General features: G+C 49.7%; 1 protein-coding gene across 2 annotated transcripts in view; it reads right to left on the bottom strand.

Moving 5' to 3' along the window:
• The window catches only part of birc6 (baculoviral IAP repeat containing 6), a 35,144-nt gene that overhangs the window by 8,999 nt on the left and 7,179 nt on the right, over positions 1 to 18,966 (bottom strand). The window contains exons 12-64 of one of the 2 annotated variants that reach the window (XM_061284662.1): positions 18,684 to 18,909; positions 18,448 to 18,608; positions 18,149 to 18,280; positions 17,717 to 17,848; positions 17,267 to 17,433; positions 17,067 to 17,200; positions 16,838 to 16,999; positions 16,414 to 16,545; positions 16,233 to 16,330; positions 16,014 to 16,161; positions 15,662 to 15,795; positions 15,381 to 15,527; positions 15,116 to 15,303; positions 14,729 to 15,040; positions 14,540 to 14,639; positions 14,178 to 14,392; positions 13,766 to 13,974; positions 13,243 to 13,598; positions 12,904 to 13,123; positions 12,651 to 12,787; positions 12,291 to 12,428; positions 12,089 to 12,216; positions 11,750 to 11,881; positions 11,438 to 11,653; positions 11,045 to 11,228; positions 10,757 to 10,933; positions 10,455 to 10,588; positions 10,203 to 10,356; positions 10,015 to 10,131; positions 9,609 to 9,787; positions 9,316 to 9,442; positions 9,055 to 9,165; positions 8,609 to 8,867; positions 7,958 to 8,535; positions 7,696 to 7,871; positions 7,534 to 7,630; positions 7,250 to 7,444; positions 6,975 to 7,175; positions 6,557 to 6,836; positions 6,182 to 6,438; positions 5,979 to 6,087; positions 5,465 to 5,689; positions 4,494 to 5,349; positions 4,280 to 4,423; positions 3,891 to 4,020; positions 3,593 to 3,724; positions 3,351 to 3,512; positions 3,111 to 3,284; positions 2,638 to 2,852; positions 2,201 to 2,537; positions 1,838 to 2,055; positions 1,437 to 1,604; positions 979 to 1,150 (exon numbers count right to left, since the gene is read on the bottom strand). In XM_061284662.1, coding sequence (XP_061140646.1) covers positions 979 to 1,150; positions 1,437 to 1,604; positions 1,838 to 2,055; positions 2,201 to 2,537; positions 2,638 to 2,852; positions 3,111 to 3,284; positions 3,351 to 3,512; positions 3,593 to 3,724; positions 3,891 to 4,020; positions 4,280 to 4,423; positions 4,494 to 5,349; positions 5,465 to 5,689; positions 5,979 to 6,087; positions 6,182 to 6,438; positions 6,557 to 6,836; positions 6,975 to 7,175; positions 7,250 to 7,444; positions 7,534 to 7,630; positions 7,696 to 7,871; positions 7,958 to 8,535; positions 8,609 to 8,867; positions 9,055 to 9,165; positions 9,316 to 9,442; positions 9,609 to 9,787; positions 10,015 to 10,131; positions 10,203 to 10,356; positions 10,455 to 10,588; positions 10,757 to 10,933; positions 11,045 to 11,228; positions 11,438 to 11,653; positions 11,750 to 11,881; positions 12,089 to 12,216; positions 12,291 to 12,428; positions 12,651 to 12,787; positions 12,904 to 13,123; positions 13,243 to 13,598; positions 13,766 to 13,974; positions 14,178 to 14,392; positions 14,540 to 14,639; positions 14,729 to 15,040; positions 15,116 to 15,303; positions 15,381 to 15,527; positions 15,662 to 15,795; positions 16,014 to 16,161; positions 16,233 to 16,330; positions 16,414 to 16,545; positions 16,838 to 16,999; positions 17,067 to 17,200; positions 17,267 to 17,433; positions 17,717 to 17,848; positions 18,149 to 18,280; positions 18,448 to 18,608; positions 18,684 to 18,909 — 10,392 coding nt within the window. Of the gene's footprint in view, positions 1 to 978; positions 1,151 to 1,436; positions 1,605 to 1,837; positions 2,056 to 2,200; positions 2,538 to 2,637; positions 2,853 to 3,110; positions 3,285 to 3,350; positions 3,513 to 3,592; positions 3,725 to 3,890; positions 4,021 to 4,279; positions 4,424 to 4,493; positions 5,350 to 5,464; positions 5,690 to 5,978; positions 6,088 to 6,181; positions 6,439 to 6,556; positions 6,837 to 6,974; positions 7,176 to 7,249; positions 7,445 to 7,533; positions 7,631 to 7,695; positions 7,872 to 7,957; positions 8,536 to 8,608; positions 8,868 to 9,054; positions 9,166 to 9,315; positions 9,443 to 9,608; positions 9,788 to 10,014; positions 10,132 to 10,202; positions 10,357 to 10,454; positions 10,589 to 10,756; positions 10,934 to 11,044; positions 11,229 to 11,437; positions 11,654 to 11,749; positions 11,882 to 12,088; positions 12,217 to 12,290; positions 12,429 to 12,650; positions 12,788 to 12,903; positions 13,124 to 13,242; positions 13,599 to 13,765; positions 13,975 to 14,177; positions 14,393 to 14,539; positions 14,640 to 14,728; positions 15,044 to 15,115; positions 15,304 to 15,380; positions 15,528 to 15,661; positions 15,796 to 16,013; positions 16,162 to 16,232; positions 16,331 to 16,413; positions 16,546 to 16,837; positions 17,000 to 17,066; positions 17,201 to 17,266; positions 17,434 to 17,716; positions 17,849 to 18,148; positions 18,281 to 18,447; positions 18,609 to 18,683; positions 18,910 to 18,966 lie in introns of both variants that reach the window. The other variant, XM_061284661.1, reaches the window with a different exon arrangement.

The following is an 18,966-nucleotide window of genomic DNA, read 5'->3' on the forward strand; positions in this document are numbered from 1 at the left end:
AATGAAATATTCATGTGGTCGCTTACCTGAAATCTATGATTTAAAAGCAAGATGACCATCCGACCGACCGACCCTCTTACTGGCAGATGCTCTGATTTTCCCAAAAGTCAACCAAGCAAAAGTGAAGTCATTGTTCATAATAGAATGATAACTCAATATCACTGCTGTAGATTTCAAAATGCACAACTGTTTAGAGTAGGGGTGTCCAAACTACGGCCCGCGGCCCCCCGTTAGATGGAGCCCGCCACACAAAGCGTTTGACGTCCCATATAAGGGGGGTATCCCTGAGATAAGCATGGCACCCCAAAGAGAAAAACCATATCCTCGCTTCGCCAGTGGTTGGGAGTGATTCACCCACAATGAGCAGGGACCCTAGTTTGAAAAACCAGAGCAACCAGAGCATTTACACAGTAAAGTCAAGTCATGCAGGCCGCAGTCGCCTCGTTCTTTCGGTCACAGAGATGTGACACACAATATGTATTTTACATTTACAAACTATTTTTCCTCATGACTGTTTAGCAATATAGTTCTGCTGTAACCGAGGGTTGCTGATAAATGTAAAAGGCTCCACTTCTAGGCTTCGGCATCAACCGCATGTCAATTACTGGTTATTCATATGATAACTGTAAATAAATATTTTTCTAATAGATTACACTGCCTGTTGTTTTTGCCATGAATTGAATATGTTTCTATCTGTCACAATCTCTCTTGCAAAATCAGTAACTGGGGATTTTAAAAAATGTGACTGAAATAGATATATATATATATATTTTTTTTCTTTTTGTCATACGAAAGAGAAACACGTTTGAAAGCCAATCTAAACCAGCTACGACGGCTAAAGAGAGGCACATGTCACTCATGAACTAACTAGCTTCATCAGCTACGACGGCTAAAGAGAAAAACATCTTCAAGCTGAAGTGAAGTCTTGCTCAGCTGCATCCATCCACACAATGAATCCCGAACGGATCAGAAGCTTACCCGAGTCGTTCCGTAGGTAGGAGGACATGGCAGGGATGAGACAGGACTGACTGAGCAGCTCCTGCAGCACGACTGGAAGTGCTGAGCTGTTGTGGGTTCTGCTCTGTGCCGAAGGTGCATCAGGACTGCGGAAGCTGCTCGAACCTGCAGCATTAATGTAGCTTGCCAAGACCTAGTAAAGGAAATGTTTATTCCCATTCCGTTGAAATATGATGGCAATAAACAAGTAGAATCACCCATTTGCAGCACTAAAAACGATGAATGTCCATCTATTTTATTTTTTTTCCTTATTCATTTGAGCAAGCGTATCACAAAAGAAAAGTCAATTGTGAAACTCGGCAATAGCGCTGATAGTTTGGACCGAATAAGGCCTCGTAATTTGCCGCATATTGCCAAATACGAGGCAGCGTGTCATTCCGCGCGATGCGTTAAATCAGTCGAATAGAAGAGCGACTCGCCTGGAGAAGACAAGTGACGTGCTCCTCCTCAAGACGCTGTTTTGCGAGAGCCTGCTCAACATCCCATCCCGAGGCTGTGGATCCAGTGCCAAAACCCGTTCCTTTGGCCCAGTACAGCTGCTGCTCCTCACTGGTCCCCCCCCCACCGTGGCAACTTGACATCTGTGGCTATAAAAACACAGATGTCAGACACGTCAATCTATCCGAGCATAGGCTTTTTGCAGTTACAAAATGGAGAAGATTCACTTTGGCCAGTCAAATAGAGAGGGTGTGCTTCGGCGCCATCTAGTGGCATCCATAAAGCTCCAAAGATGTATACAGTGGTCCAAATCACCACAATAAGTCTTGCCATTGATTTCATCTGGGGCTACCCAAAAGAGGCAGGGATGAAAGGTCCATACCTCAGAGACGTTGCTACTGGCGTTGGGGTTCCGGGGGGCGTGGTGGCTGAGAGCCGATAGACAGGCCAAGATCAGGTGAACGGCGCCTATCTCCAAAGCCATACGACGGAGCAGCACGCCGTCGTCAGTAGTAAGAGGAGTGCTTCTGAACAATGCGCGCAGGACATGAAAGGGCAACGTGGGCAACACGTCTGCTGACGGCGATTGCAGGATATGACCTGCAAGGGAGAACGACGTGCGGCTAAAAGATTCAAGTAGCAAGCATCAAGTAGCACTTCAGCCAGAGTCACATGAGTTAGTGCAAGATGGAGGCTGTCAAACGTGCTCGTTGACAAGTGAAAAAGTCAAATGATTCCAACTTACTGCCCTCTCCATCATCTGTGACCCCGAGCACCAGGCGCAGCAGGCACTGGGCATGCTTTCTCTCCTTCAGCAAGACTTCTGCGTAGCCCGGCAGGCGCAGAAAGAGGCCAAACGCTGCCAAGGAGTGGGCAGGGATGGGCGACATGGTTTGCACTGGCGACGAAGACGCCGACTGGGACGGCTGCTTGTTTATGGGCGGCGGCGGCGGCGGCTCTGTTGCGATGGACTCGGGCGCCTCGTAAACAAGCTCTCCCGATTGCTCGATGGTGACCCACTCAAACTGATCTGTATCTTTTGCTTTCTCCTGTGTTGCAGAAGGCACGACTGGGGCGCTGACCTGTTGTTGCCACGCAGAGAAGAGAATAGATCGGCTTTCGTCGAGGTGTCCGCTGCTTATTGACTGACTGACTGACTGCTCGCTCGAATGCAAAGCTCACCTGCTGAATGACATCTGGATAGAGCATGGGCAGCCTCTCCGCGATGAGAGCCAGGCCTCCCATTCCAGCAAAGACTTGCAACGGCGACTGGATCGGGTGCGTTTCAAGTAAGGACTCATCGGCGGTGGCGGCGGCGGCGGTGGGATCGAGACCATCCTCGCCCGGCGTCATCGGTTCATCTTCGGGGCAGCTGTTCAGCATGTCCAGGTGATCCACTAGGAACAGGAAGAATAAGAGGAGAACCAGGCGTTGCAATTTTCCAAAACAAACACCACCAATTGTGTTACTTGACTCACGGTTGGCTCATTATATAAGCAAAGGGCAAAACATCGACAATATTTGAACATGGAGTCAACATGTTCTGGCTAAAATACAACTGGAAAGTGTTAAATTTCGTTGTACATGTGTGACAATGACAATAAAGATCTATTCTATATTCTAGTCTAACGTCAAGCAGAAGCGCCTTTTGCTACCTTTTTCCGTGCACAAGCGTTTGAAGGAGTCCGTCTTGGATAGGGCAGGGTCAGAAATGATCTTGGAGCCCAGTCTGACTGTGAGGTTGATGGACTGGTAGCCCTGTGGCATCTTGCGCTCATACAGTAGGGTCAGTAGTTGGGCCAGGGTCATCTCCGGTGGCAGGGGCTGACCTTGAGAGGGACGCAACAAACCGTTCAAGACAATGCATGTTAACTTTGCACATGACTCTCTTGTACCTGGAAGCAGCTTGTGGTAGAGGTGGAAGACAGGCACGCTGATGGTTTTGGCAGAAGGGTCCACAGCCGACGAAGGGGTCAACTTGTCACTCATCACCCGGCCCCTTCTTGACGGAGGCCTAGGAGGTGTTGACAGAGCCCGCTTGGACTGGGACTTCAAACCTAAACAAGAGAAATGTAAACATCACTCACCTATTTGCATTGTGAGCGACACAAACTAACGGCAAACGGAAAATGCCTACCTGAAGCCACAACCACACTGTAGTTGTCCTGGAAGCCACTGTCCGCTTTCATTTTCTCCTTCTCCTCATGATTCTTCTTCTCCTTGTCCTCCTTCTGTTCACTAATCAGCTTGGCTGTAATACTGGGTGTGTCTGAAATATAGAAAGAGAGCGCTAGATTTCCTTTGCTGGCAGCTCCGCGTTCCAAACAATCGGCGGACTATCGGACACAAACGATCACGGTTATTGGCAACAGAAAACCCTAATACTAATCATTTGAAATCGTACAACAACATTTTTTTCCTTCATACATACATACCAGACACCCGGTCCAAGACTTCAGCAAGAGTGGTGGAGATTGGTAAATGGAGGGTGCGGTACTTGTGGCCTGCTCCGTACATCGGATGTTGGATCATGTGGCTGGTAGCGTTGATGCGTCCTTTGTATAACTAAAACAAAAAAAATACAAATAAATTCGACGACAGCTATTTTTAACCCTGTGGCTTGGAATTGGAATTTTCATTTGGACATACAGGCAGTCCTCAATTTGCGTTCCGAGAGCCTGCTCGTAAGTCGAATTGTTTGTGAGTGGAGACACGATTCGTTTTGCTTCCAAATGAAATGTGGTGAAATAAAAAGCAATTCCAAATGCAGCGCAGTGCTGTGCACATCAAGCAGTTCAATGTGGATGAACAACCAGACACCTACCGGGCAGGGAGACTGGAGGAAAACGGTGGCTTTCTCATCCTCCAACATGAGTTGCAGGAAGAGCCTTCGTATGAAGCCAGAGATGCTTCCAGAGAGAGGCACATTACCTCGCTGTGGTGCTGATTGGAAGAGCTCACAAAGAACCTTCAGCAAAAACATACAGCAATGTTGAACAGGAGCTCCTCTTGTGATAAACGAGAAAGGTCAAACCTACCTGTGCCATGAGCCGCTGGTTGTTAGGGTGGCACGAGATGCACTGCAAGAAGAAGGCCACTGTGGCATTCTCCAAAGCGGTTCTCTGCTGGGTGGTGAGCCCTCCCGACTGACCACAAGACGACAGGGAAAAACGGGAACCTAGGACGTACGGCTGGGATGGCCCTCCGGGAGAGGCCTGACAACTTGTGTTGGCACTTGCACTGGAGTGGCACAAGAGGAAGAGCAGTGCTGTCCACAGAGGGTTGACCTCCGGGCCACCTAACCAGTCCTTCATGGCGTGGCTGTTGCCAACTTCGGTGAGAAAGCGCAGAACCGGAGCAGCCAGCTCTGCGGCGAGCGGTGGACGATGCGCCGAAGTGGAGCACGACTGGTATTGGTAGTGCCGCCTGTCAGCCAGAGCTGCCGGCAGGGGCAGGTCAGCATTGGCCAGTAGACACGCACAAAACTGGGCGAGGCTGCGGACAAGTAGCGAAGGCAATCCCGAGTCAAGGAGCTGCTCGATCGCTCCCGGGGACTGCGAGGCGGCCGCCAGCGTGGTTAGCTGGGACTCTGATAAACTGGAGACTGGAGGTCTCGCGTGCTTTGAGTCGTCCGTAAGTCCCGCGGTGGCGGCGGCGGCGGCCGCGGCGGCGGCAGCGTTTGCATTGTGCTGCTTTTTGCCATCATCCGTCATGGCCAGTCGGCGCTGTTGGGCTTGAGACTGAGTGGCGTTGGGCATTGAGACGATGCCCATCCAGGACATGAGCAAGGAGAAGTAGCTCGGATGAATGTGACACATGGAACACAGGAGGCTGTCCACAGCCTTCTTTAGCACAATGTCGCAAGGCAAAGACATGGACCAATTGTACAGGAGTCTAAGGGAAATCAATGAAAGACAGCACAGTCAGGAGGAGTCAAGCAAACGACAGGGCTGTACTTTCACAATGTGTCAACGTCTAGATGTTAGCTTTGAAAGAAAACAGGACTGACTCAAAAAGCTCTCGGTTCAGCAGTGTCGGGAGGTCATAGTCGACAGGCAGCTCGTAGCTGTGCCACAGGACGGCCGCTACGCAATGCAGGTGGGACGGCGAGGGCATGAGGAGCCCGTACTCCCTCAAAGAAGAGGAGCCACTACTGGTGCTGGAGTAACCCAGTGGCCTTTTTAGGGCTGCAACCCTTGACGAATCATGAACCCACTGGAGAAGAGCCTGGATTCTGCAACCATCAAGTGCAGAGAGAACACGAGGATGAGTCCGGACAAACTTCAATGATCCACTCCACTGTCCTTCCAAGTGATCTTGGTCAAAGCGCCTTCCTTAAAATGCAACAAACGGCGCAGAGCGACAGCAAAGGCTGACAAGGATAAACACCGAGAGACCTTTTACGATCGATCACTTTAAGAGCCCCGTCGACAGACGATATCACCTTGATAGAAAACACTTTCTCATTTATCATTAAGAGTCCAACTCAGACAGTAAGGACAGCCTCGTTTACAACAACATACCTGTCCTTGGTTCCCGGGTCCTGAGTGGTACCCAACTGGTACAGAATGTCTATCGTGGAGTCTGAAGAGAGGCCATTTAGTCGACCAAACAACAGAGGACTGTTCAAATCTAAAAAGAGACCAGATTCAGTCGTTTATCAAAAGAAACATTCATAAAAATTCATCCCCAAATCCCATCGAAAAGAAAAGAAAAGTTGACTTACTGGCCGGGTCAGTGCCGGAGGCAGCACAGTTTCGCAACAGAATGTCGATGAGCTTAAGACCAATGCGCGTCGACTGCAGGCCGATCTTGACCAACACGGCTTCGATGTTGGGCGAGTGCATACCGCAGTAAGGTGACATGAGCAGCGCAGCGCAAGTCTGCAGGAGGTTAGCTGTAGGCGCTGCTGCACTGGCCATCATGGCCTCCAAGTCACTGACATGGGTCAGGCAGTGGTGAAGAAGGCGGAGCCAACCAATACTGCACAGCGGGGGGAGGAAGAAGAAGAAAGGGGGAAAAAAAAAAAAGGACTCAAACAGGCACATGGGATACGGATTGAACAACAGCCAGTTGATGGGTGTATATATTTGGTTGGTACCTGGTTTTAGAGACCTGGTCCTCAGAAGGTAAGAAGGGGTTGTTGACTGTTGCGGAGGAGGTGTTCCCAAACGCCGTCAGGCCCAAAAGTTTGATCTGGGACAGACCAAGGGTGCTGGCATCTCGAGGCCGGTGCAACCGTAGACATACAGCCGACGCCACCTCGGCCTTCACCAGCTGGATCTTGATGTAGGTGAGGCCGCTGGTGATCACCGGCGTGGAGAGCGGCAGCATGTTTACCCCATCGGCACTGATCTCCACGGAGACCGAGGCCGGGCAGGCTAATTGGAAAGAAGAAAATGCAACAGCTCAATACATTTGCTTACAATCGTTTTCCATCTGATTCCTACCAGGGAGGGAGGGGTCTGTCTGGCTGTGCGTGTGTGTGTGTGTGTGTGTGTACACTGTACACGACTTACTAGCTAAAGAAGCAAGATGTGGCTGAATGTGGAGCTCCTTTAGCAGCACGGCAGCTGGAAGATGAATGGTCAGGTCGCACCAAGCCTCTTCCGGAAGGAAGATGTAGGACCAAGCTGCAGAACGAGCGCGCCGGTGAGGCGGTGTCGCTTGAAGTAAGACTTCTGCTGGCTGCGCTGTCGGGCTACTGGATGTAATTGTTCCTGAGGAAAGACGGATGGTTACAAACTGATGATGTGTTGTTGCTATGTTTAGCGGCTCAAGTGTATCAAAGCACCTAATGGGGCAAAATTGTGCAGTCCCTCCGCATTGTCTGGCTCGGACGTCATCACTCGGGATTTGAGGTTACCGTCTGATGCTTTCCCTGGACCCGAGTCTAAAAATTTCATAATGGTAGAAACCATGCTGCGTGCCGTGTTCACTATGGCTCTGGTGCTGGTCACCATGTTGTTACAAATCAACTGTACGCCACCTGGTCGGTCAGGGAGAAACCATGCCGCGTGGTTAGAAGCAGAGTGATTGATGATGAGGATTGGCAAAAAGCATCAGTATTGTCCCTACCCAGGTCATGGAAGGCTTTGAGCGCCTCGCTAGTATCCAACACTCGCAGAATGAACCACAGAAGAGGTTCAGACAGCTGACAAGTAGAAAGAGAGCCCTAGGAAATAGGAAAGGTTGAACAAAAATCCATCCACGACCAACTGGTCCCAACCCTTTGCTCACCTGTCGACCCATGTAGCCACAGGCCATGTATGTGAGGATGGGCTGCAGCATGACCTGAACTGAGGTCGCCCTCTTGCTGAGGGTGGTGAGGATGGTGAAGAGGCCGTCACCTACTGAAATGGCGTCCAGACCCCCGTGGAAGTTCTCATGTTTTGTTAGGTGGAGACCGCTGGCTCCTGCAGACCAAAGAGGGCGGTCAGATCAGCGGATAGTGTTGAGTCAAAGTCTGCTTTATTGTCAACGTGAAGGTTGCACAGCTTACCGATGATCATGGCCATGGCGCTGCTGTTGCACTGGCCCAGCGCAGACAAGATCTGACTCATGATCTGCTGATTGGCCAGTACCAGATCAGCCACACCGGCGGACGGACCCTGGCTGGATGTGGATCCTCCAGCCGCCACACTTTCTTTTGATCCGCAAACCTTCTCTTCGTCCGACACGCTGCTATCGGCCGCCCCGCCGCTGGCCATTGCGGGCAACCGACCGCTGAACTCTCTGTCCCCTGACAGCGGCAGTTGCACCAGCACGTTAACCAGTTTCAGGAGATCGAACATCAGCTGATCGCGGGTGGTTTCACCGCAGACAGCCTTTGCGTCTCCCGGTCGAATGATGTTGGCAAAAAGGCCGCCGAAACAAGCGCGGGCGCCCACGGAGCTGTCAGAGCCACTGCGTGAGACGACTTTGTCAGAGCAGGTGATGTGATGGTGCACGAGGAACGTAATGGACTCGATGACTGAGGTGATGGTGACCACAGACACCGCTTCAAAGTTTTGCTCCAAAGTAAACTCCAACAGCTTGACCTGGGCGTCTAGTGGACCCTGACCTGACTGGAAGGGCCCCCTGAAAGTTCAAGACGCAGGTGCGTCAGCTCTTAAAAGACCACGACAATTGAGCAAGGCATATGAACACGTACCTTTCAGTGGACAAGATGTGCAGAAGTTTGAGTAGGAACTCGCTGAACATTTGTGGGCAGGTGGAGGAAAGATGCACCTGCAGGCGACTCAAAAACTCGTGCATAGCTTGAGTGGCGGTGGGTCCGACTTGAGAGCTATGCTGATTGCTTCCATTGGTGTTGCTGCCAGAAAGGAAACGCACCACGATGTGCACCAGCGTGGGATCCGACACCATCTGATGTGCTGTGCTTTCTTGGCCGTTCATTCCATTGCTGGATCCTGAAAGTTCCCATATGGTTTTAGTAGTGGGCTACACTCAAATTCCAAGTTCTTCATAAAGTGAGCAAGAATACTTTTCCATCGACATCATGCGGAACATTGCAAGCATAGTCTTCACTCACTCACTCACTCACTCACTCAGGATGACGAGGTGACAATTTGTTGGAGATAAGAGTAATATACGGACCTTGGTAAGGCATGTTTGTCATCAGGGTCAGCGAATGCAGAACCAGACACCATGTTCTCAGGGAGGCGTTGGGGTACCATGCCAGCACAGTGAGAAAACTGCTAATGGATGCTAGGCGTAGAATAGATCTTTGTTTGTCATTGTCACACATGTACAACACACATGCACAACACACATGTACAGTGACATACATACATACGTACACATTTCACAACATGACTTCATCCCAAAAAACAACAACAGATGCTGAGAAATCCTGACCTTGGTTGAGTGGAATGGTGGGGACTCGACTGGAATTAAACAAGAAGACCTCTGGTCCGTTGTCTTCGTTGCCACTTGCGCTTGTGTTGAGACTCAGCGTTATCCATAACTGCAGCAACGACTCCAACTATCATCACAAATGTTTTCCATTTGTGTTTTGTAAAAATGCTCCATTTGGTGGTGACATTGAAAGTAAGGTTGGACATTTTTCTGGTGTTGTATCTGGGTGTCATTATTTTGCGCACCCGCATACTGAGAATGGGCCATATTTGGGGGATTTAAAAAGTACAGACCTGCACGTGGTGAACTTGCAGCATAGAGAAAAGCTTGTTGAAGCAAGCGCTCAGCATGGGAATGGAAGATGGCTGAACTATGAGGGTGCCGCCAGGAGGAGAACCTCCTCCAGGAGGAGAACCTCCTCCATGAAGAGCCCTCAACAGAGAGTCATCTGTACCGTTGGTCGTCTGGCAAACTGGAAAAGAAAAGTGGCAGTCCAGCTTACATGAATATCGATCATAACACGAGATTTTCGTGGTTGACTTTTTGCGAGTGCAGATGACAGACTTTAATAATTCATTAAACGTGTATAGCGCTTTTCAAAAACCCAAAGACGCTTAAAGAAGGACTCGCGTTCCCTCTGCGCTAATGTTGTGTATTTGCCACACTCTCCGTACTTCATTTTACTGTTACTCTGGTTACCTGTGGAGGAAGTTGACGTGAGAGCCTGTAGAATGGAGTCGGCTTGTAACGTTGCCATCATTTTTAGCATCAGTTCAGCCTGCTGCTCCAAGCCCACTTCTAATCGAGCATCCAGTGCTGAGGACAAACGGGCGCTCCAAATAAGAAACAAATATTCTCATAGCAGGAAGAAACATCCATCTCCTCACCTTGTGAAACTGAGACGGAAAGCCCTTGTGATCCCGGCTTCTCAACAGCAACCGGTGGTTTGGACACTGGGATACCAACCCCTCCAATGTATGGCGTGTAACCATACGTGCCATAATCCGAACCCCAGTAGTCATACCACGTGCTGCTTATTGGCTGAATACAGACACACACACAAAGGAGATTGAAAGTGAACATGCAAAACAATGTTAAGCAAAGGGGAATGAGATGTAAGGTGGGTTTTTTTTCCATACCTTAAAAACCTTTGCAGCAAGCGGATCTTTTTCCAAATCAATATCTAAAGGGTCAATATCAACATCCATCAGGTCTTGTAGCAAGTCAAAGTCCATGTCTTTATCTTTTTCCAAGGACGACAATGGTGGCGCGCCTTTGGATAATGAAAACAGCTTTAACTGATGTCAAGCAGACAGGCAAGCCATTTGTCATTGGTACACTGATGGGGAAGATTACGGGAAAAGGTTTCATCTCATCGAAAGGTAAACATCTAAGGCGACCATTGATGAGCCCTCCCACACAGTCAGAGTCCCGCCTATACCTGCAATGATATCAGGCACGAGGGTCTCATCGATGCTCTCGACCAAAGGGATCGGCGTGGGCTGAGGCAAGGAATCGTCTGGATCAAGCCCAACTGATGAGGACGAAGCCCCGGTGGTCTCCTCAGCGACAGAAACTTCATCCATGATATCCAAAGAACCAGGAGACAGCAGCTCACCTGAAACATTAACCTTCCTTTTTACTCCAGATCACCATGAGTTTGCTGCCATCGTTGGCTTTTTTTGAACAGGCAGCGTGTGACAAGGATTTTTAAAAGCAAACAACACACCTGCCAGGATGTCTTGTAACATACAGGTGAGGGAATACTGAGCCCAGGCACCGCCCCAGGAGATGTCTCCTCGATTGAAGTCCGTTCCCACCAGCAGAAGGAGCAGGCGCTCCAGCTGGTGCTCAGATACTACCTCAGAGAGGTGGATGGTCGGTCTGGTGGCATTGGCTATTCTAGCGAGGACCTGAAGGGGTTTGATTCATGAATTGGATTAGCAAGATACAGGATGAATGAACTCGTGTATCAATCAGTTCTTGGCATGGCTATCGGTGACAGACCGCTGACAACGGAGTACGACTGACTAGTATGGGTCCGGGGGAAGGAGAAGAAAAAGATGTGGTATGGAGCGTGCACGTTTTGGGATTGCGATTTTAAAATGAATCCTCTTAGTACCTTGCAGACAAAAAGTAGCAGGTCAGCATGGCAGGTGAAGTCCATAGACAGCAGGAAGAGGGCTAGCTTCTGCACCACAGAGATGCAGCGCTCATGGGACAACGTAAAGGGCAGGGGCTCAACTTCCGGTGCTTCTTTGGCTGTTGCAGACTCCGTGTCTAACGTGGAGCGCGGCCATTCGGCCGTCCGCCGAAGACGGATCAGGTCTTTAAAGTGCTGCGAAAGAGACCAATTGTCATCCATTCAATTCAAACTTGTCTTCAAACAGCATCCGAAACATTCTCCCTTTCAAAAGCGGATGCTCTAACCCACCTTGGATGTGGCTTGCTTGAGCTTGGCCTGCTCCACCAAGAGTTTGTAGGAGGAGCCCTTGTTGCTTTGGATTTTCTCCTTCTCAATCTGCTCGACTAAAGCTTTTTGTTTCGCTTTCAATAGATTTAACTGCTAAAAGGAAAGGGGCGCAATGAATAGCAGCTTGACAAAGTCTTCCCCGCCCACTATATTTGGAAAGAATGACTCTTGATGAAGAGGGTTAAGGAGTTCAAACTTCAGTTTCCATTTATGCGAGAAGCGCTCCGAGCGGCAAACGACGCGATACTCTCTGACAAGTCACCGTCTCGTGTTGGTTGTAACCCAACGAGGCACCTGTACCTGCTTGTGGTGGACCAGTTGCTTGCGAATCTTGCGGGAATAGAGTCTGTCCAAGCTACTGCCGCCCTTCGCCGATCTGCTGGTGTTCTGAGACTGAAGGCTGTTATTGATAAAGCTCCACTGGATACCTGGCAAAGAATTCTCCAGCCGTTATCAAACCATATCATTCAAACGTTTGAAATACAAATGCTCATGCACCCACCTGTTGAGGTTCTATCCCTCTCTTTCCCTCCAAGATGTTTCTTGCCACCAGAAGCTTCATCTTCGATACTTGTGACATAATCCAAGAGTCTGGAAACAAGCATCACCACCCAACTAATCATGGGGATATCCAAGACCCCTGTGAAACGCAAGAGAGAGTCAGACGGACAAAAACGTTCCAATGATGTACTTTGGCAAGACATTTTAAACTCGGCACGTTTATTTTCGGATTCAAGTTTTTTTTTTTTTCCCCTCCAAGTACGAGTTTTGTTTTTTCAAGTACAAAACCTTTAACCTCAATCTACCTCCTTAAAATTCACCCCTCACTTGCTCCCCTACGTCAGTCACCCTGTAGCAGTACCTTCAGTTCGATGCTGCATAGCAGCTTGTGGTTGCTGCAGAGGAGAGAGCAAGCTGTCCAGAAGGTTCAGCAGACCCTCCAACACACCGCTGTTGCTCAGGGATCTTTGACCAAGGCAGGACAGGAGCATAAACACTCTGAGGTAGAGGTAGAGAGAAAGAGAGAGAGAGAGAGAGAGTCACCCCCCAAAAAATGATGATCAAACAACATGAAACATTATGACTAAGCGTAGCACAAGTGCAAGGCCGCCTACCTGTCCTGGGGGAAGATGAGAAGCTGTTCAGAGTTGTAAAGCTCCTGCAATACGTTAGAAAGGAACTGTCCCCACCAGCGCTCCCCTCCACACAGCTGCACCAAAAGCAGACCGGCATGAAGACGAATTTTTGGTGTCCCACTGAGGCAAAGGTGTTTGAAGAGCTCCTCGCAAGCCTGCGCGTGGAAGGTACTCTGGAGCACCGATGGCACAGAGTGACCTAAATATACAGACGTGTATATTGGAAAAAGAAAAAAGGGAAGTGTGTCGTTAATCAACACAAATAGTGTCAAACCTCGGCATCCAAACCGTTCCATAAGTGTGTGGATGCCTACTCACCATTGTTCGAATGCAGTAGGCTAAGCAACGTGTCCAGAAGGTAACGGATGATTGTTCTCAATTGCTCTGTAGAGGAGTTGTGGACCAGATCTTGTGGCTCACGGGACCTGGCGGCCGTGGGGAGAGATTTTCGACTGGCACCAAGTGATACGCGCAATCTCTGGACAGCGTGGTGAGCCAGATTGAGTTGCAACTGAAGCTGGATGCAATCCTGGTAGGCTGAAAAAACACGTTGGTCCTCCTCTACCACCTTGTCTGGTTTGCGCAAGAAGTACTGGGCATTGTTGGCGCTGTTGAGGGGCGGCAGGTCGATATTCTGGAGGAGGGTTTCCAACCGATGGCAAGCAAGATTGTACCTGGGAACATTTTTTTAGTGGTCAAAATTCTCCTGTACCTCGGTTCATGAATGTATCAAATACAAATCAATGGTATTTTAGAACACCAACAGGAGCAAAATGCTGTGACGTACTTCATGTCTCACCTGCACTGGGAGAAAAATGGGGGGATGTACTTCATGTCTCACCTGCACTGGATATCTTCCTGTAATGCCATCATCATGGTCAAGTGCTGATCCACATCAGGCTGACTGGCAGGTTCACTTTCTCCCCGAAGAGGATCGTGCATCAGTTTAAGCTCACTTTCCCACGGTAGAATATAAGTATGACCATAGTAAAAGCCCAGTGGAATCTTTGCACGAGCATTGGTGCTGCCATAGCGGCCAATCACAGTGATCTGAAAGTTGTGGAAGGACGGGGAGAAACTACAGATGAAATATACTGTACATTGCACAATCTAAAAAGAAGGAATACCAAAATCCAACAGTAATCCACGACTGGGACAAAGGTTCTGCCACAATTGTATGCAAATGCTGACAGCGACGCAACTTTCGGTCGTGCGAAGGCTAAAATGAATTCCAAACAGAAATAGGAACAAACCTTCATAAACCTGCAAACGGGTGGAGGCAGCAGGTCATGTAGAATAAGCGAGTGAGTACTGATGTCGGTGGCAACCACCAGCCTGCGGCCATCCACCTCCTCACCTAGCGTCCAAATGTCTATGGACAGAGAAGCTAGGTCGCTACAGGTCGGGATGAGAGCGTCGGTCAGCAGGACGGGTCGGCCAAAGTCCAGCGTCACAAAGCGACGAGCTCCTGGGAAAATGGACGATTCCATTTACAATGGGGATAACAACTTGGATGGTGTTGCACAGTTAAGGAAGCGGTAAAGCCACATATGAAACCGCTTTGGCTGCAAAATGCTACTGACCAAAAAAAGAATGGGAAACAAACCGGGCGTACCAGAGTGCATGCGCTCGATGATGATCGACTGGTGTGGAGGAGGCTGGAGAAAGTGAGATGCCTGGGAAATGGCGAGAGCCAAACCACTGCCCATGGGGCTCTGCAGGGAGACAGAGAGCAAAAAAGAAATCCCAAATCAAACAAACGCTTGCACATATTGAAAGCTTTTGAAATAGCAGCGTCGCTAACCGGCTTGGCTTTTTGGGCGTTTTTGTGTGCGGCCAGGTTGACTGGCCCAGGATCCATCATGGAGCCAGGGAAGAGGTGAGCTAGCTCTGCGCTGAAGGCTGCAGACACCGCCTCGTTCGGAGGTGTGAGAGGAGGTGTCATGAAGAGGGGCGTGGTCTTGGGTGTTGGGGGAATCACATCGGAGGGGTGAATGAAGAAACCCGGAGCGCAGGAGGAGTTGGAAGGCACCGAGTTATGGATGGGCCCCACGCCGGAGGCGGCCGCTGCGGCCGCAGACGTGGTCTGATGCAATTTGGCTTCCAGCTTGGCCTTCTGCTTGCAGCAGACACGCAGAGATTTAGTCTGGGAATAAGAATGAAATCCAGGTGGAATGACTCGTCGTCTCACCTGCTGCTGCAGTTTGAGCAGCTGCTGTTGCTTCTCTTGCAGGACCTGTAACTGTTGTTCGGCCGACACCATGGCGTGAGACAGAGACTGCAGGGCCACTTGAGCTGCGGAACTAAGAGCTGTAGAAGCTTCGCCCACCGTTCCCGTCGACAGGCCGCCGACGGCAGGGGTGACGCCAAATGTACTCACTGAGGATTTGAGAAGAAAAAACAAAGAGCTCACATGGTGAGCAATGGCATCGAAAATGACGAGATGGCATATTCACCGGTGAACATGCTGGCGTCATCGCGCTCCACTCGAGTACCATCGCTCGTGGCTATGCAAGAGAAGTGCAAAGGCTCCACCTCTAGGAGCCCCGTCAATGCTGTGAAGCTTCCCTCCGCTGCTGCGCAGCTACTTACTTTGCCATTCCCTGCAATAAAAACAACAACACATCTGTACTGAGAATCCTGGAGTTTGCTAGCCAAAACAATGGCTTTCAAATGTCATCCACATGCACTAGGTTTCAAATCTGTGCTCATGAGCAACAATGGCTAGTTGTCTGACCTGAGAGAATGTCAGAGAGGTCAATCTCATCTGACTGGACCCCAATGCTGCTATTGAAGGCATTCTTGCAAGAGGAACCACTGACCTCCAGATCAAAGAGCACTGGATCAAAAGGCGAGCTGTACAGTCCGTACCTGGAAAGACGCCAACGTAACAGTTGACATGACACATCGAAAAGGTGTCATGTCCTACAAAGTGGAAAAGCCAGTCTTTGCCCACGGAGAAGAAAGAATCACGGTCAAGTCTTGGGCTGGCTGTAAAATCTTTTGCCGATCCCAAAACGTTTACAACTATAATCCAAATGCAACCGGCAATGAGAAAACCTCACATGCATTGATGAATTGGAAATTACCTGGTCTGCAGCAGTGCCTCCATCGGGGTGAGTCGATCTTGCAGCTGTCTTGAGATGGCCGTGAGTAGGGAGGCGCAGGCAGTGCTGCAGCCTGCCAGGTCCTCTTCCTTGACATAGTTCAGCAACACAAAGTACCAGAAGACCGAGCCTGGAAGAAGATCAAGTGCAATTAGACCGAGGGACAGTGTGCTACGACGGTGCAGCCGATCAACTACATACCGCCTGTTGCCGCAGCAGGCAAGTAGGGCATATTGTCCAGCAGAGCTTTCAGAAGACTTGTGACAAACCCTTGTTGGCTGGGATCACCTTTCCCATTGCTTTAGCAAGAGGAGGAAAATGAATGATGCTGACATGAGCCCACAAGGAAAAGAAAAAGAATGGAATGGGCCCAATCTCTCACCTGATGCAAAGCGCAAGAAAGCGTGCGCACTTGTGAGCAATGCTGCGGCCGGCCTCAAAGAAACAAACGGCCACAATCTCCATCAGCCTCGATCTGGCTTTGGCCAGCAGCGCCTCCTTTCCTTCTCGTAAGCTAAAGAGACGTTAGGCAGATCAAATAAGATGAATAGCGTGCTGATGACATACAGTCATGTATGCGGTACAGTGGATATGAAGTCACAATCACCTTTGGGAAGGGTTATGAAGGGGTCATTTAGACACAAAAAAGAAATGGAGTGTCTTAACAAAACTGTGTGTTTAAAAAAAGCCAGAGTTCCTGTACAGTGTAAAAATGCGACCAGGGAGTACGTCGATGGATAAGTGTATTCCTATATGGTGGATTGAACTTATGAAGCCCCAGAACACGGGCATGGCCTTAGTCATACCTGCAGGGTCCATTGGAAAAAACACCAGCCAGCCAGCACAAGATGTCCAGGATGAGGCCTTGAGCATGTTCTGTGGAGAGGCCACTCTCTGATCGCTGGCACAGCGCTTCCAGCAGCTTCTCGTGGAAGTCTGGAAACTGCAGCATTGCACAACGCTGGACCCTTCAACAGAAAGCCCAGTTCAATGTAGTTCTCGATACGAATCACCCCTGTAGCCATTGTTACCTACCTCTCTTTGGGAAGAGATGTCTTTTTGAACCTTCTGATTGTGACAGAGACTTCTTGCAGCAGGTCGCAGCCTCTCAGGTTTTCCACTTTCTTGGAAGATGCTTGACCATCTGGTTTAACTCCAGACACCTTGTCCTGCATAAAACAACGTGGCATGGTTTGATTTGAAAGCTTGCATGTGGCATACGTTCGAGTCAGTACCTTAGAGGCCTGAGCCCTCTGCAGCAGAGTGGACAACGAATGCGATTTGGAGCACTGGGCTTTGGCACTGGGCATTCTCACAACAGGTCTGGGGCTGTCCTCCGTGTTTTTGTCGCTCGCTGCCTTGATATGAACCAGGAAGGAACGATACTTTCCACCAGCCATGCCTAGAGACAGGGTACAGACTGGACTGAAGATCACTGACAACTTGATGTGTTGACTTCCAATCGCTAATGGCTTCCGGCTATGTTTTAAAGGAGCCGCATCGGGCTATTTTGCTTAGAGAGGAGGAATGAGCAGGAACGTTCCAAAATGAGCGAATGGAGGAAAACACCACCTTTTTGGTTTACTTTGCCATTTGAACATGACTACAAGCTAAAACAACAACAACAACAACAGCACTGACTTGGCAAGACATGGCGCCTTTAAACAAGGTTTGCAGTTTTATACCTTTGACCAACTTTGGGCTGGTGAGACTAAGCATGCCAGCATGACCAGAGAGATCCAGCCCACTGGCAAGCCAGACTGGTCCACACAAGATGTCCTCCTTGTGCTCTTCCAAGAACGGACACAACGTGTAGCCTACAACAACATAGAAATAATGTCGTGCTGCAGTTCAATTGCAGTACCAATATCAAGTGAGATTCTTTTGCTTCATCTAAAAAAGGTTGGCCCAAAGAAAACGTGAAGTCACTGTGACATTTGCAAACAGTGTACCACTAGCATTGATACGAGGGATAGATTATGACTCGAGCTGATTGCCGGTGCCGATTTTGGCCATTTGACACATCGTAATCGGCCATGACAGTGTCGGTTTATCTGTGACGTGAAATTGAGCTCTGCATAAGAAGGACGAGTGGTACGGGTGACTTCAATTCTTACCCGATCTGTCCTCGACGTCCATAAGATGGATGTCCTCGGTGAAGTCGTGCACGGAGGGCCGACCATTCTTCTCCCCGTTGGCGTGGGGGACATTGGGGAGGGGGAATGTGATTTGTCTATCGACAGCGGTCTCTGTCAAAGAAATGCAGTTACATAAGGTTAATAAACGCAAGCACTCTGCTGGCAGGACAGACAGACAGACAGACAGACAGACAGGAAAGGCTAGTGCTGCTCTGTGGCAGCAGGTCGTTCGTTGGCCCTCATGCCTGCAAGTCTAGCGATCGCATTTGTGTCCTTACCATTAACCTTTCCCAGGCCAGGCGCTTTATTCTTCAATAAAGTGATCTGGATCTGAGGAATGTTGACAATGTTGGCATTCAGGACAAACTTGAAGTCCACGTGGCCCACCATGCAGGCCTTCGGCAGCACCAGTTCAAAGACGTGCTCGTCCCAGCTGGAACTAAAGAAAGGACACAGCGTCGTACGACACCGTCGCGTCCCCCGCTGACAAATGAATGTTGCCGCGGTTACAAACCTATCACTCTGAAGCTTCCAGGTGCGGGTGTGCTGGGCCGCATCCCCGTGGTGCTGCTGGTGAAGATGCTGCGGATGGCGCCGCTGCTGCTGCTCTTGCTGTACCTCCACCCAGCACGGCGGCACAGTGGCCGAGAAGCGGGGAGTCAACGTCTCGAAGCGCGTCAGCTCCACCAGCGACATTAGGCTCTCTGTGCTCAGCGCTTGGTCCACCAGGAGTTCGACTCCTGTTCGATAAGCAAGCGTGTCAGGCAAAATGATTGAATGTACATTGACTACGTGAC

This window comes from Syngnathus typhle, linkage group LG8 (genome assembly GCF_033458585.1).
Source record: "Syngnathus typhle isolate RoL2023-S1 ecotype Sweden linkage group LG8, RoL_Styp_1.0, whole genome shotgun sequence".
In the NCBI taxonomy this organism is placed as follows: Eukaryota; Metazoa; Chordata; class Actinopteri; order Syngnathiformes; family Syngnathidae; genus Syngnathus; species Syngnathus typhle.